Genomic DNA, 13,867 nt, shown 5'->3' with positions numbered 1-13,867 from the left:
AAGAGATTTTACCCTTCAGCAAGGGCCACCATGAAGAGTGAAAAAGTGGCATCAGGCAACAGATCATAACAGAATAATAAAGTTGGAAGGGATCTTGGAGGTCTTCTACTCCAACCCCCTGCTCAAACAGGAAACCCTATACCACTTTAGACAAATGATTGTCCAGTCCCTTCTTAAAAGCCTCCAGTGTTGGAACACACACAACTGGTTGTTCTACTGGTTGATTGTTCTCACTGTCAGGAAATTTCTACTTAGTTCTGGATTGCTTCTCTCCTTGATTAGTTTCCAGCCACTGTTTCTTGTTCTGCCTTCTGGTGGTTTGGAGAATAGGTTGGCCCCCTGTTCTTTGTATAAACCCCTCAAATATTGGAACTCTGCTATCATGTCACCCCTAGTCCTTTTTTTCATTAAACTAGACAGACCCAGTTCCTGCAACTGTTCTTCATATGTTTTTAAGATTCAAGGCACCATCTGAAATGGACCATGTCAATCTGGATATCATCCCTGAAATGGGTTGCTTCTTTCCTGCCTTGTATTGGTCTTCTAAGAGGCATCTGGTTGTCCACAGAGAGACAAAGAACAATGAACTGGAAAGGATAGCTATGAAAAGATTTGATTTGGAGATTCTACCCTCTAAAGCCATCCATTCAACTCTCTGGATCAAACCAGCTTTTCAGTCTGGACCAACAATTCAGAGCAAATCACACTGTCAGACGTGTTTGAGTCAGTCAGAGTACTTGGAAGGGGTTTGGCTCATGCGGGAAATTGATTTGAAAATTGATTTACAAAATCAAATCAGTCCCATAGTTTGGTCTGATCGTTGTTCCATACTAAATCATTGGCTTGAAAACAGATGAGATTCAACTCACATGTAACTCTACCCCAAATTGGAGTCCAGTCTATCATGTGCTGGAAAAGTTTAGTTTCTGTCAAACTCTCCTTTTTTGATGTAACAATAAGAGGAAAGCTATTAGAATGCAGAGGAAATATATAAACTGTAGGTTATAGGCAAATGAAAATAAAACCCAGCTTTTTGTAGTTCTGCCCTGTTCAGACTTCCAGCTTTGCCCACTTTTGGTCAAAGTCACTCTAGTCTCCCTTTCAAAGTCTGGAATAACTTCGTGCCTGGAAGAGGTGGGTCCTTCTTATGACTTCCATAAAGGTAGTCCTTGACTTACAGCCATTCATGTAGTGATCATTCGAAGATACGACGGCACTGAAAAAAGTGACTTATGACTGTTTTTTTCACACTTATGGCTCTTGCAGAATCTCCGTGGTCACAATTCGGATGCTTGGCAACTGGCTCATAATTATGACGGTCGCAGTGTCCCAGAGTCATGTGATCAAGTTTGGCGAACTTCTGATAAGCCAAGTCAATGGGGAAGCTAGGTTGACTTAACAGCTGCGTTACTAACTGAAGACCTGCAGTGATTCACTTAACAACAGGGGCAAGAAAGGTCCTAAAGCAGGGCAAAAGTCACTTAACAACTGTCTCGCTTAGCAACAGAATTTTTGGGTTCAATTGTGGTCGTAAGTCGAGGACTACCTGTACCATAGTAAAGCTCTGCTAACCCAAAGCCCATTTCAGTATAGAATGGACTCCTCCTGCCATAATTATAGTCCAGAGAGGGAAAGAAATGCATCTTTCCCCATTAATGACTTGTTTTAGAACATCTTCATAACATCACCCAACCATTGTTGAAATGATATTTGTCGTCATTCCTGTTATTCTTAAATAACAACAGATGGATAACTCTAGAAGATGTCTTTAAGTCACCAGAATGGAAATGACCACAGTACAGGTAGTTCTAAACTTATGACCACAATTGAGCCCAACATTTATGTTGCTAAGTGAGAAATTTGAGTTTTGCTCCATTTTACAACTTTTCTTGCCTTAGTGCAGACATGTCAAACTCGCGACGTCACATGACATTGCACGACATATCGGAGCTTTTCCCCCATTGCCAGCAATGGGGTGGGCACGGTTTCTTCATGTGAATCACTGCAGTTGTTCAGTTAGTCACACAGTGACTCCAACACTGGAAGTTTTTAAGAAGAGACTGGACAGCCATTTGTCCGAAATGGTATAGGGTTTCCTGCCTGAGCAGGGGGTTGGACTAGATGACCTCCAAGGTCCCTTCCAACTTTTTATTGTTGTTGTTGTTGTTGTTGTTGTTGTTGTTGTTGTTGTTGTTATTATTATTATTATTATTATTATTATTATTATTATTATTATTATAATATTAGTTGTTAAGTGAATCTGGCTTCCCCATTACTTTGCTTGCTAAAGGTGATCACATGACCCTGGGACACTGCAACTGTCATAGATATGAACCAATTGTCAAGCTGGCTCAGGAATTCTGGGAGTTGAAGTCCATGAGTCATAAAAGAGCCAAGATTGCCTACCCCTGGCATAGGGTATTGGACTAGGCCAGGGCTTTTCAACCTTTTCACCCATTGTACCACTTTTAAGATATGGCAACATCTGAGTACCACCAGTCACCTAGCAAGGTGTCAAAAACATGATGATCACAAAAAAAAGGAAAAAAAGTGATGAAGTACAGGTAGTCCTCGAGTTACAACAGTTCGCTTAGTGACTGTTTGAAGTTACAATGGCACTGAAAAAAGTGCCCCCCAAGCCACAGCCGAGCAAGACACCTGCCTGCCTGCCTGCCTGCCCAGTGGCGCTCTTCCTCCTGTCCAAGGTTTTCATTGTTGTGAGCATTTCTGTTGAGCATTGGCAGCTGGGGTGGGGTGGGGGGGGTGTTTAGTTTTTATTTCCCCCCTGTCTGCTGGGTGGTTGCAGCAGGTTTTGGTCACTTCACATGACTCTGGGACACTGTGACTGTCATAAATATGAATCAGTTGCCAAGCATCTGAATGTAAATCACAAGACCCTGGAGATGCTGCAACATTCCAGCTGATCGGCGCTTCTTCTGGGCTCAGCAGAAGTGCCGGGATCAGCGCCAAGCTCCAGCTGGATCCTGGCGCTAATCCTGGCACTTCCGCTGAGCCCTGACAGCCCTGCAGCTCCAGCCATCTCTCGCTCAGGCTTGTGCGGTGCTGCCACCGGTTCAGCTCATTCCCCTCCCCCGCTACCACTTTTCTAGGATGGTTGCGTACCACCTGCCAGGTGCCAATGTACCACAGGTGGTACCCGTACCACTGGTTGAAAAGCCCTGGACTAGAAGACCTCCAAGCTCCTTTTCAAGTCTGTTATTCTGTTGTCCAAATGTAAATCACGTGACCATGGGGATGCTGCAATGGTCGTAAGTGTGAAAAATGATCATGTCACTTTTTTCACTGCTGTTGTAACTTCGAACCATCATTAACTGAACTGTTGTAAGTCAAGGACTCCCTTTATATCCACCAATGCTCACCAGTTTCCCAGGATTTCCACTTCATTTTTTTTTCCAAAGGGCAATCCCACAGCAATCCCCCTAGTAAAATCTCTAGTCCCAAACATCTGGATTCTGTCAACGTAGATGGAACAACTTCAAGCTGTTCTTTCTAGATTTTGCTTGCTTGTTTTCCCTTTGCTCGTTTCCCTTCCGTGGGCTTTGTCTGGATTTGCTGATTTGATGCCCATTTTAATTTTAATCAATGGAATCGTTATCTTCCCAGGGTAGCTGGGAGCATTGCAGCATCGTTTTGTAGCCAATCAAGGCAACGGCAACCTGTTCGGGTAAATTAAGAACCTTTGCCAATCGCAATTACAACAGAGGATTGCCTATGCTCTCCTTTCGCTTGGTTGAGCATCGGCCAAAACCTTTATGAATGAGCTGAGCCGTTGTTGTTGTTTTTTTTCTTTCTTTTTTTAAGTCCCGATGCACGCAACACGAGGAACAAATTATGTTTTCTTCCTGATAATATCTTGTTTATATATTATTAGCCCATGGTCAGATGATGAGGAGATGTGAAGGGTTTCTTTTTTTTTCTTTTTTGTTTGTCTTTCTAAAGAAGTTGCAGACACAGTCAGGGAGATCAGATTCTGCTTTGCTGTTTAATTACGTTTAAGGAGGGAGGGAGCTCTACTAATCTCTTACCTAGGAGTAAACCCCACGGCATTCAGTGGAACGCATCCAGAAAGACACTTGATAGGACTGTGCTGTGCAAATGGTAATTTCTCCAAACGTTCTATAGAAAGAAGGAGAGAGGGAACTGGGGAGGGAGGGAGAAAGAGGGAGGGAGGGAGAGGGAGAGGGAGAGGGAGAGAGGAGGTTATAACATATATATCTGGTATAACCTCAGACACAAAGGACATATGTAGTGGTGTGATGGCTCAGCAGTTAAGATGCAGGGCTAGTCGACCCCCTTTATACATATACGGGTCGACAACCCCATGGGATGGGGTGCGCTCCCGCCCTTGGCCCAGCTCCTGCCATCCTAGCAGTTGAAGGGCTTGCAAATGCGAGTAGATAAATGGGTACCACTTTGGTGGGAAGGTAACAGCACTCCGTGATGTCCTGCTGGCCATGTGGCCGGGGAAATGACTTCGGAGACATGGCTCAGTGGCCTTGAAACGTAGATGAGCACCGCTCCCTACAGTCAGTCATAATCCTTTCATACTGATATTCCCTGTAGAGCAGGGGTGTCAAACTGCCGGCCCGCAGGCCGGACGCGTCGCGACGAAACCGCGCCCACCCCATTGCCGGCAATGGAGAAAAAGCTCCGATACGTCACACGACGTCATGTGACATCGCGAGTTTGCCTGCTGTAGAGAAAACTAAAATCTTCTACAGGTAGTCCTCGACTTACCACCACAATTGAGACCAGGACTTTCATCACTAAGTGAGCCAGTTGTTAAGTGGGACATGCCCAATTTTACAACCTTTTTTTTTGCTGTGGTCATGAAGTGAATCACATGCTTGTTAAGCAAATCTGGCTTCTCCCATTGACTTTATTTATTTATTTTTATTTTATTTTTATTACATTTATATCCCGCCCTTCTCCGAAGACTCAGGGCGGCTTACAAGCTTAGCAGTAGCCTTCATTCTATGTATATGCCTGCTTATTAGGGCTTTCACACACACCCCAAGCGGCATTATTACAAAGTCAGCTTAATTGCCCCCAACAATCTGGGTCCTCATTTTACCTACCTCGGAAGGATGGAAGGATGAGTCAACCTTGAGCCTGGTGGGATGCGAACCTGCACTAATTGCAGGCAGCTAGTGTTACTTAAGGAGGCATTAGCCCACTGCTCCACCAAGGCTTTGCTTATCAGCAGCCAGCGAGGAAAGGTGCAAAGACCAATCCTGTCACACACACACACACACACACACACACACACACACACACCAGGACACTAAATACAGGCTGGTTGCCAACTGCCCAAATTCTGACCATGTGGCTGTGGGAATGCTGCATCGGTTGTAAGCGTGAGAACAGGTCATAAGTCATACGTTTTTTCAGAATCATTCAAACTTCAGTCATTAAACGAGTGCTATTAAGTGTCTTGCTTGAAATATGCCATGCTGAATCTAAGGGCTCATTTCTGAACAAGCGTGCATTGGGATGACTATTTAAAAAAAAACATGTCCCTGCTTATTCCCGGCAAACAGCCTTGAAGAGGTGCACTCTATCGGTCTCGTTTGCTTCTGAGGAGGACTCTCCAAAGTTGACCACTTTAAGACTTGTGGACTTCAACTCCCAGAATTCCCCAGCCAGCCATGAATAACTGACTGAGGAATTCTGGAAGTTGAAATCCATATAGAGAAAGGTGTATGGAACAATAGCCCTTACTTTTTTTTGTGGGGGCGGGAATTTAAGTTTATCCGCTTGAATTATCAGAATCTGAATGGCAGCCTTCCCGAGAATTGGGCTATAAAGGGTTCTCGCCCCTATTATAAACATAACGAAATAAATATAAACAAACCATATTTAGTTGTCTTCTCGGTGGGACCTATAAGACCATTTCTTTTAGGACAGAGTTATCTGTAGGGGGAAGGAGGACAGGAATGTCAACAAAATCAAGGTGGTGGTCACAAATGTGGATTCAAATACTTTTTTTTTTTACATATATGGGTGGGGGGTCTGCCTGTGAAGGAGCTGGGGAAAGAGGAACAAAAGCATGTGTGTGTCGTGCCGGACAAAGCATTTGACAATATTCATGACCCTCATTTCTAATTCTGAAATGTTGGCAGATATGGCAAAACCAAGCAAATTTTTCCATTTGTGCAAGATTTTGGGCTCCGTTGCATTCTTGGAAAGAAAAGGGATGCTGGTAGCCAGCACTCTTTACAGCATGCATACCTCTCTCTCTCTCTCTCTCTCCCTCTCTCTCTCTCTCTCTCTCTCCTTTTCCCTTCCCCCCCTTTCCATTAAAATCATCTTAAAAATGAAACCAAACAAAATTGTGATAACAATAGCAATAGCACTTAAACATATACTGCCCCATTGTGCTTTACAGCCCTCTCTGGGCAGTTTACAGTGTCAGCATATTGCCCCCAACAATCTGAGTCCTCATTTTACTGACCTTGGAAGAACGGAAAGCTGAATCAAACTTGAGCTGGTCAGGATTGAACTCTTGGTTGTGGGCAGAGTTAGCCTGCAATAGTCCATTCTAACCACTGCGCCACCAGGGCTCCTATGATGGGTGCAGAACCCTCTTGAGAGCCAATTTAGAGAAGTAGTTAAGGCATCAGGCTAGAGACACTGGGCAACTGTGAGTTCTAGTTCCACCTTAGGCACAAAGCCAGTTGGGTGACCTTGAGCCAATCCTTGTCTCAGCCCTAGGAAGGAGGTAATGTCAAACCCCTTCTCAAAAACTTTGCCAAAAAAACAAAGCTAGGTTTTCTGCAACCATGTAGTTGTCAAAGACACCGCCAAAAATGAATAGAAAACTCACAGGACAATGTTCTGCTTTTGGCAATAAATAAATAAATAAATAAATCATAAAATCGATGCGTTTAGCTCCTTGTTCAGATTTTTTTAAAAAATTGGATAAGCATTTAAAACATGGCATATATCTCTGGTCATTCTTTGCAACGTAGCCCCTCTGAGTCCTGAATTATGTGAATTTTTATAAACAGAACAAAGAGAATAGATCTGAGGCAGGCTAATACAGCTCCCTAAGGCTCTGGGTGCGATAGACATGCCAAGGTAAACCCTGGTTCCATCTTACTGTCTCCTGTCTATGCAAAGGTAGAATGCCTGCTGACTTTTAGATATTTTGGGCTTCCTTATCTGGCAACTCCTACCATCCCTGTGGTCAATGAGGAGTTGAATTCCAAAATATCTAACTACCATGTGTCAAGCATGAAACTTTGGCAGCTACGAGCCTCTGCATTTCAACTTGCCTTTAGAGTAAGGGGTGGGGGGGGAAGGTGTTACTTTCAAGTGGGTTAGATGGAGAAACGAAACTTCTACGATTCCGCTGAAGACTGTGGGAGCTTGAAAGCTTTTCAAGCCAAGATGACTCACTTAGCGACTGTTGTAAAAGCCACTATAAAATCGAGGCCAGTCACGTGGTGACTCAACTTATGACTAGAATACCAGGCTCAGTTATGGTCATAAGTCAAGGACTACTCCTTGTATGACTTAGTGTAATGGCCTGGCTTGGACTGCCTGCTGTATTATGCATAGCCCAGCAGCATCCACAGCAGGGTATCAAAATAGTCAAGATGGCATCTGCAACGGCGTAATAGAATCAGAAGCACTTTTTTGCAGCCTGGAGGATCTAGTTCAAAATAATAAATAACAGAATTGGAAGGGACCTTGGAGGTCTTCTAGTGCAACCCCTTGTTCAAGCAAGAGACGCCATACCATTTTGGACAGATGGCTGTCCAATCTCTTCTTGAAAGCCTCCATTGATGGAGCACCCACAACTTCTGGAGGCAAGTTGTTCCATTGTTTAATTGTTCACGCTGTTAGGAAATTTCTTCTTAGTGCTAGGTTGCTTCTCTCCTTGATGAGTTTCCATCTGTTGCTTCTTGTCCTGTCTTCAGGTGCTTTGGAGAATAGCTTGACCCCCCCTATTCTTTGTGGTAGCCCCTCAAATATTGGAAGACTGCTATCATGTGATCCCTCGTCCTTCTGTTCTCTTCTCTTCTCTTCACTAAACTAAACATACCCGATTTCAGCAACTGTTCTTTTAGCCTCCAGTCCCCTAATCATCTTTGCTGCTCTTCTCTGCACTCTTTCTAGAGTCTCAACATCTTTTTTACATCATGGTGACCAAAACTGGATGCAGTATTCCAAGTGTGGTCCTACCAAGGCATTATAAAGCAAATCATAGCAGCCACCATAGAAGCTGCCAAAGTCAACATTTGTATGAACCCAGTTTGTTGTGTGGCTAGTTCAACAACAGTGATACAGGTTTAGTGTTTAGGGACCAGCAACCTGGTCATTCAGTGGAGTACTTGTGTGTGAAACATGGTGATTTTACAATCTTACTTCAGCTTTCCTTTGCTTTACAGACCTGCAAAGATAACAAATTGGAGAACTAGGCGACTGTGTGGAAAATTTTCACAAGCAGTGAAATCAGGCTACGCTCTAATTTGTAAACGGCTCACCTTGAAAAAGAGCAAAGAATTAAGAACTTTGGCAATTCTAAGAAAGAGAGTTGCTTGGAGCCCCATTTCCCTTTTTTTTTTTTAAAAAAAAAACAAACTATAGAGGAGAGAGGTGTACATTTGGCATTTAGCATAACTCGCCTCTCATTGTTTTGTTATGCTTTGCAAGCTGCTAGTAATTAGCGCATTTCGACTGTTGCTTTTATATTCTCAATGGGCAGCCCTTTGCCAAGCCTGGCAAGCTCCAACCCGTAAAATCTGGCCTCTGCAGAAACTTTTGGGGAATGCGTTAGGGAGGACGAGAAAAGGGGAAATGTGCCCTAAGCACTGAGCTTTTCGTTTCAATTTGCTCTTTATGGAATATTATTTATGGCCACGTGAAACATAATGAAGGCAGGTAAGCCCTCCCCTTCACTCCATTTGAGAGGCTGAGTAGCGCATGGCGCCTGCCTGCCGTTTATTTCAAGATATTCATCTTCCGAAGTTCTCCCAGCCAGCGTCAGCTAGAAGACGCTGGCACGATCCAGCCAGAACGTGAGCGAATCAGGGCAAATTCTCAGGCGGCCTCTGGGCTGGAGCAAGACAGAGTAGCCCAAGAGAGAGACTTGGTCACAGCTAGGAAAGCCAAAGTGGGCAGCTTAGCTAGAAAACTTTCAGTCTGACATTGCTGCTCCAGGAAAGGAATGTTTTCAGGGTATATGGGGAAAAAAATTATACCGTCGGCTTGGATCCAGGTGAAGGGTTGCCCGTGTGCCTGAGATAAGAAGCGATGCTTTTTTGCCTCTGAGGAAAATAATTGTTGGGACGTGTTGGGCGCAACACATTAAGAGTTTCTTCCCAAGCGTCCTTTCTTTCTTTCTTTTTTTTTTCATTTTTGCTTTAAAAAATAGTTTTAAAAGACCCAAGGGCCAAACAAGAAGTAATTTTCTTCAGATCCATAGCTGGATTTCCAAATGTCTCCAAATAATTGGTTAAATCTCATTTTCTGCCTACCATGGAAGTGAAAGAAGAAAGGGGGAAAAATGGGTTAAGGTTTAAGAAAGAGTCTTTAGTAGAATGATAGAATGCGTAGAAAACCTTTAATTTCATTCCAAGCATCTCTAATTGCAGACAAAACAAAACAAAACATCTTGGATCTGGATTATTTATTTCGTAGCTTACTTAAGATATTTCCTTTACATGGAAATATTGGAAAATTCCTTGTATCTAGCCAGCGAGTTGGTCTGTTGTCTTTAATGTCTAGCTGGAAGTGGCTGGGATTAATGACGTAAATTGATGAACAGTGTTGAAACTCCCAGTACAATTTATAAAACAAGTCCAGATCTTGGACTGATTTGGAAAATTGCAATGTCAATGGTGGAGAGCGTCATAGAATGAGAGAAGAAGCAAAATCAAGGGGAGAAGAAACTAGGGTCAGTTGCATTTTGCAGTTCCTTTGAGGGATTAACCCTTCAGCCTAACTGGAAAGGATTTTCAGAATTTACCTGGATAAATTTGGAGGAACCAGCTACCCGTTACTTTTTTATTTTTTTTATTTTAATTCCATTTATATCCCGCCCTTCTCCGAAGACTCAGGGCGGCTTACAAGCTTAGCAGTTATCCCCATCCACAAACATATTTTAAAAATACATTTGGGATCCATTATGGGATGCTTTGGGATCCACTATTACAAGTAGTCCTTGACAGTGGTGGGATTCAGACAGGCGAACAACCGGTACTCTGTGTAGATGAAACTTCCGGAAGTCTATTCTGGGCCTGGGCAACAAAAAATTAGCTACCGGTTCTGCCAAAGTGGTGCAAACCGGCTGGATCCCACCACTGGTCCTTGACTTACAACCATTTGTTTAGTGACTGTTCAAAATTACAAGGGCACTGAAAAAAAAAGTGACTTACAGCTGGTCCTTGCAACTACAACTGTTACTACAGCGTATCCATGGTCACATGATCAGACTTCAGGCGTTTGGCAACCGGCATGCATTTAGTGTGGCTGCCGCATCCTGGGATCACGTGATCATTAGTTGCCAACTTCCGAATTGTCTTCAATAAGCAAAGTCAACGGGGAAATCTGGATTTGGTTAATAACAGCAATATGACTCACTTAACAGTTGCAATAATTCGCTTAACAACCGTGACAAAAAAGGTCATGAAAACAGATGTGATTCACTTAACAGCCACATTGCTTAGCACTGGAAATGCTGGCTCCAACTTTAAGTTGAGGATTAGCTGTAGTTGAAATTAAACAGGATGCCTTGATCTCACCATCTTCTCAGCTAAAGTAGGTAAAACACAGTGGTGTCCACAGAGAGGGTTAAACCTGCTGGGTTGTTGTTTTTTTTCAAATGATGCTCCTTCCACTATCTTGCTAGTTTTGACCCACCCGTCCTACAGATGCCAGCACCTCCGGCACTCCTGGAGGTTTGGGAGGAAATGCCAAAATTAGTCAAGCTGTTTCTCCTCTCTTGCCAAGGAAACAGCATTGTCCAGAAGAAAGAGGCTTCGTTTTCCTCATTCATTTTTCCTTTCGCAGTTTCTCTGAGTCAAAAAAACCCCTACCCTAGAAATAACATGACCCACAGCAAGCACGCTTTCAATTGTGTGTTTATCAGCTCCATCCCTCAAGCTTTCCTCAGTACAAACAGACCACCCAGACCTGGCGGGGTCTGCAGACTTCCTCCATGTCTCCCCCTTTGTGTGTGCCAAAGCAGATGGGCTGGTGAGTTTTAGGATTCACTGCTGTGTTGTCTGTGTGCTACGCAGCCCTGGAGAATAGCTAAACAGTCAGGTTTCTGGTTTATACTGGACTGGCACAAATCTGGGGGAGAAGTTAACCTATTGCAGCAAATCCTCCACCCCACAGTTATGGGTGGGTTTGACCAGCAGGCAGGCCAAGCCAGAATTTGTATTTGTAGTGATTTGTTGAGTGATGCCCATCTCAATCTCTGCTTGCTTTTCAAAATATTTACTCTGTCTGCTCACAAAAGGGGGCTGCCAACACAGCTCTGACCGTCCCCCAAATCCATACCTGATCAAACCACCGAAGATCAGCCCAACATCAAACAATTGAGAGCAAACTGTCTCTGGAAGCCATTCTAACAAACACGGAATCACTTTGTCCTCTGAAATCTGAGTCCATAATCTGCAGTTCACAGATCCCAGCCCCATTTTGCAGCCCCCGAAACATCTTCGAAGTGGGTTGGGCAAAAATATGGAGGTCATTGTTGGCACTGGAGGAATCGAAGGAGCATCATGAATGCTTTGAACATTGCTGAAAATTAAAACCCCTCACAATCCCAACTTCTCTTCTCTTGGTGATCAAATTACTCCCCCCCCCCTTTTTGAGACAAGGAGTGGGATCTTAAGGGAGAAAACAGAAGCTTTAAGTCTCTCCAAGTCTTCAGGTCCCCATGTTACCATATAAAGCTTCCCAAGTGTCTCCCATCAAATTAAAAAGGATCAAGATTTGTGGAAAAGTTCAAGCTTACCCACAATGGATGGGAAGATAATAGAATTTGCTGAGATGGCCAGGTTGACTGCTTTATTAGAGCTAAGACGTTGTCTAAGTTTAACGATGACTGAAAACCTCTTACTGACTTTTTGCGGGAAACAAGAAAAATGAAGTTGCTATTATGGTTTTGCTTATTGGAATAAATATAATAGATTGTAGAAAAATAGCTGGCTCAGGAATTCTGGGAGTTGAAGTCCATGAGTCATAAAAGAGCCGAGGTTGCCTACCCCTGCCCTAGAGTAAGCAGTTAGTTTATATTCATACTTACAACTGCTGTAAAAGAAAATCAGAAGTCACTTCTCCATATTTTTTTGTTTGTTTTCTGCCCTTATACATCTTTCTTTCTTCCTCTTTTTTTCTCATTCTAAGTATTAGTTCTTACTAGATGTTACCCTGTTTTCCTGCTGGCTGGGGAATTCTGGGAGTTGAAATCCACAAGTCTTACAGGTGCCAAATTTGGAGATCTCTGCTCTAGATCTTTAACTCACCCAGCTATTTAAACCAGCCATTTAAACCTCACTGCATTGCAGACTTAGTGCTGCTGTTCCTTGTTCCCTGAAACAGAGGCGATTTGCTGCAAAAGAAATCCAAAATAACAGCTTCTCCTCTTCTCTCTTTCCAAAATTTAGGTACCTCTGAACTCAGCCCCTTCTCTGACCCACGACAGTTTGATCGCTCCTTCTCTGCTCTACCAGGCCTGACCGAGAGCCGGTTTCCAGACCCAAGAATGCATTACCCTGGCGCCATGCCTGCGGCCTTCCCTTACACAGCGACACCATCCGCTACAGGAATCGGTGGCCTCAGTATGACCAGCATGCCAACAGCCACTAGGTTCCACCACACCTACCTTCCCCCACCGTACCCCAGCTCCACCCAAAACCAGAGTGGACCTTTCCAGACCAATCCCTCCCCCTACCACTTGTACTATGGTGCATCCTCCGGGTCGTACCAGTTCTCCATGGTGGCAGGGGGAGAGCGCTCGCCAACTCGGATGCTGCCCTCTTGCCCGAGTGCCACAGCAGGAAACAACTTGATCAATCCCAGTCTCACCAGTCAGGCTGATGGTGTGGAAGCAGACGGGAGCCACAGCAACTCCCCGACAACCATGACAACAACTGGGAGAATGGACGAAGCCGTCTGGAGACCATATTGAAAAAGGACTGAAGGCCAAGCCATGTTCTTCACAGATTGGTGGTTCATAGGAGAGAAGAACCAAAAAGAGCTGCCACTGGTGATCCTGTCCACTCCATCCCCAAAGTGGCGTTGGCATCCCAACTGAGATCGTTCTTGTCCAAAACATCGATCATAAGAAATGAAACAAGCACAGGAAGGCTAGCGATAGCATGAATTGGGATTCATTTCGAAACCAATCTTCACGGGTTCTTCTCAACAAATGGTCTGTGACAGCCTCCCCCCATCTTGGGGCATCCAGGTGGATTGGGACTACTTGGAGTTGTTACCTGCACACACCTTGGTGGCTCTAGGCCACGAAAGACTGTCTGTTGTGTCCAGAACAGACAAAAGAATGGGTAGAAAAGAAATACTCTACTGGGTTGTAGCAAAATGGCCAAACACAAAAAGCTCTGGTTCAGCCTTTCCAACTTGGTGCCTCCCAGATAGGTCAGATAATACCTTCCAGTATCCCCAGCCCATTTGGAGATTGTGGGAGGTGTAATCCAACACATCCAGAGATGTTTAGTGAAGGCTATGCTTAGCGATCATCTCAGAGGCCAAGCAGTGTTTCAAATGAATGGATGGATGCATGGATGCACGCTGGATCAAAGGTTCTTGATATTAGTCCCTCAAATAATGGAGCTGATGGCAGAGGTCTGTGAATCCAGGTCAGACT

The 13,867-nt window shown here is 44.1% G+C and overlaps 1 protein-coding gene across 3 annotated transcripts in view; it reads left to right on the top strand.

Moving 5' to 3' along the window:
• RUNX3 (RUNX family transcription factor 3) overlaps positions 1–13,171 on the top strand; it is a gene marked incomplete at its 3' end in the record, with an annotated part of 235,263 nt that extends 222,092 nt beyond the window's left edge. For all 3 annotated transcript variants that reach the window (XM_083369776.1, XM_083369777.1, XM_083369775.1), the window contains one exon: positions 12,648–13,171. In XM_083369776.1, coding sequence (XP_083225902.1) covers positions 12,648–13,171 — 524 coding nt within the window. The remainder of the gene's footprint in view (positions 1–12,647) is intronic.
• Between the last annotated feature and the right edge of the window lie 696 nt (positions 13,172–13,867).

This window comes from Vipera ursinii, assembly GCF_947247035.1.
Source record: "Vipera ursinii genome assembly, chromosome: 9".
NCBI classification, from domain to species: Eukaryota; Metazoa; Chordata; class Lepidosauria; order Squamata; family Viperidae; genus Vipera; species Vipera ursinii.
The sequence above is the reverse complement of the archived record's forward strand: the minus strand, read 5'-3'. Positions and strand labels throughout refer to the sequence as shown.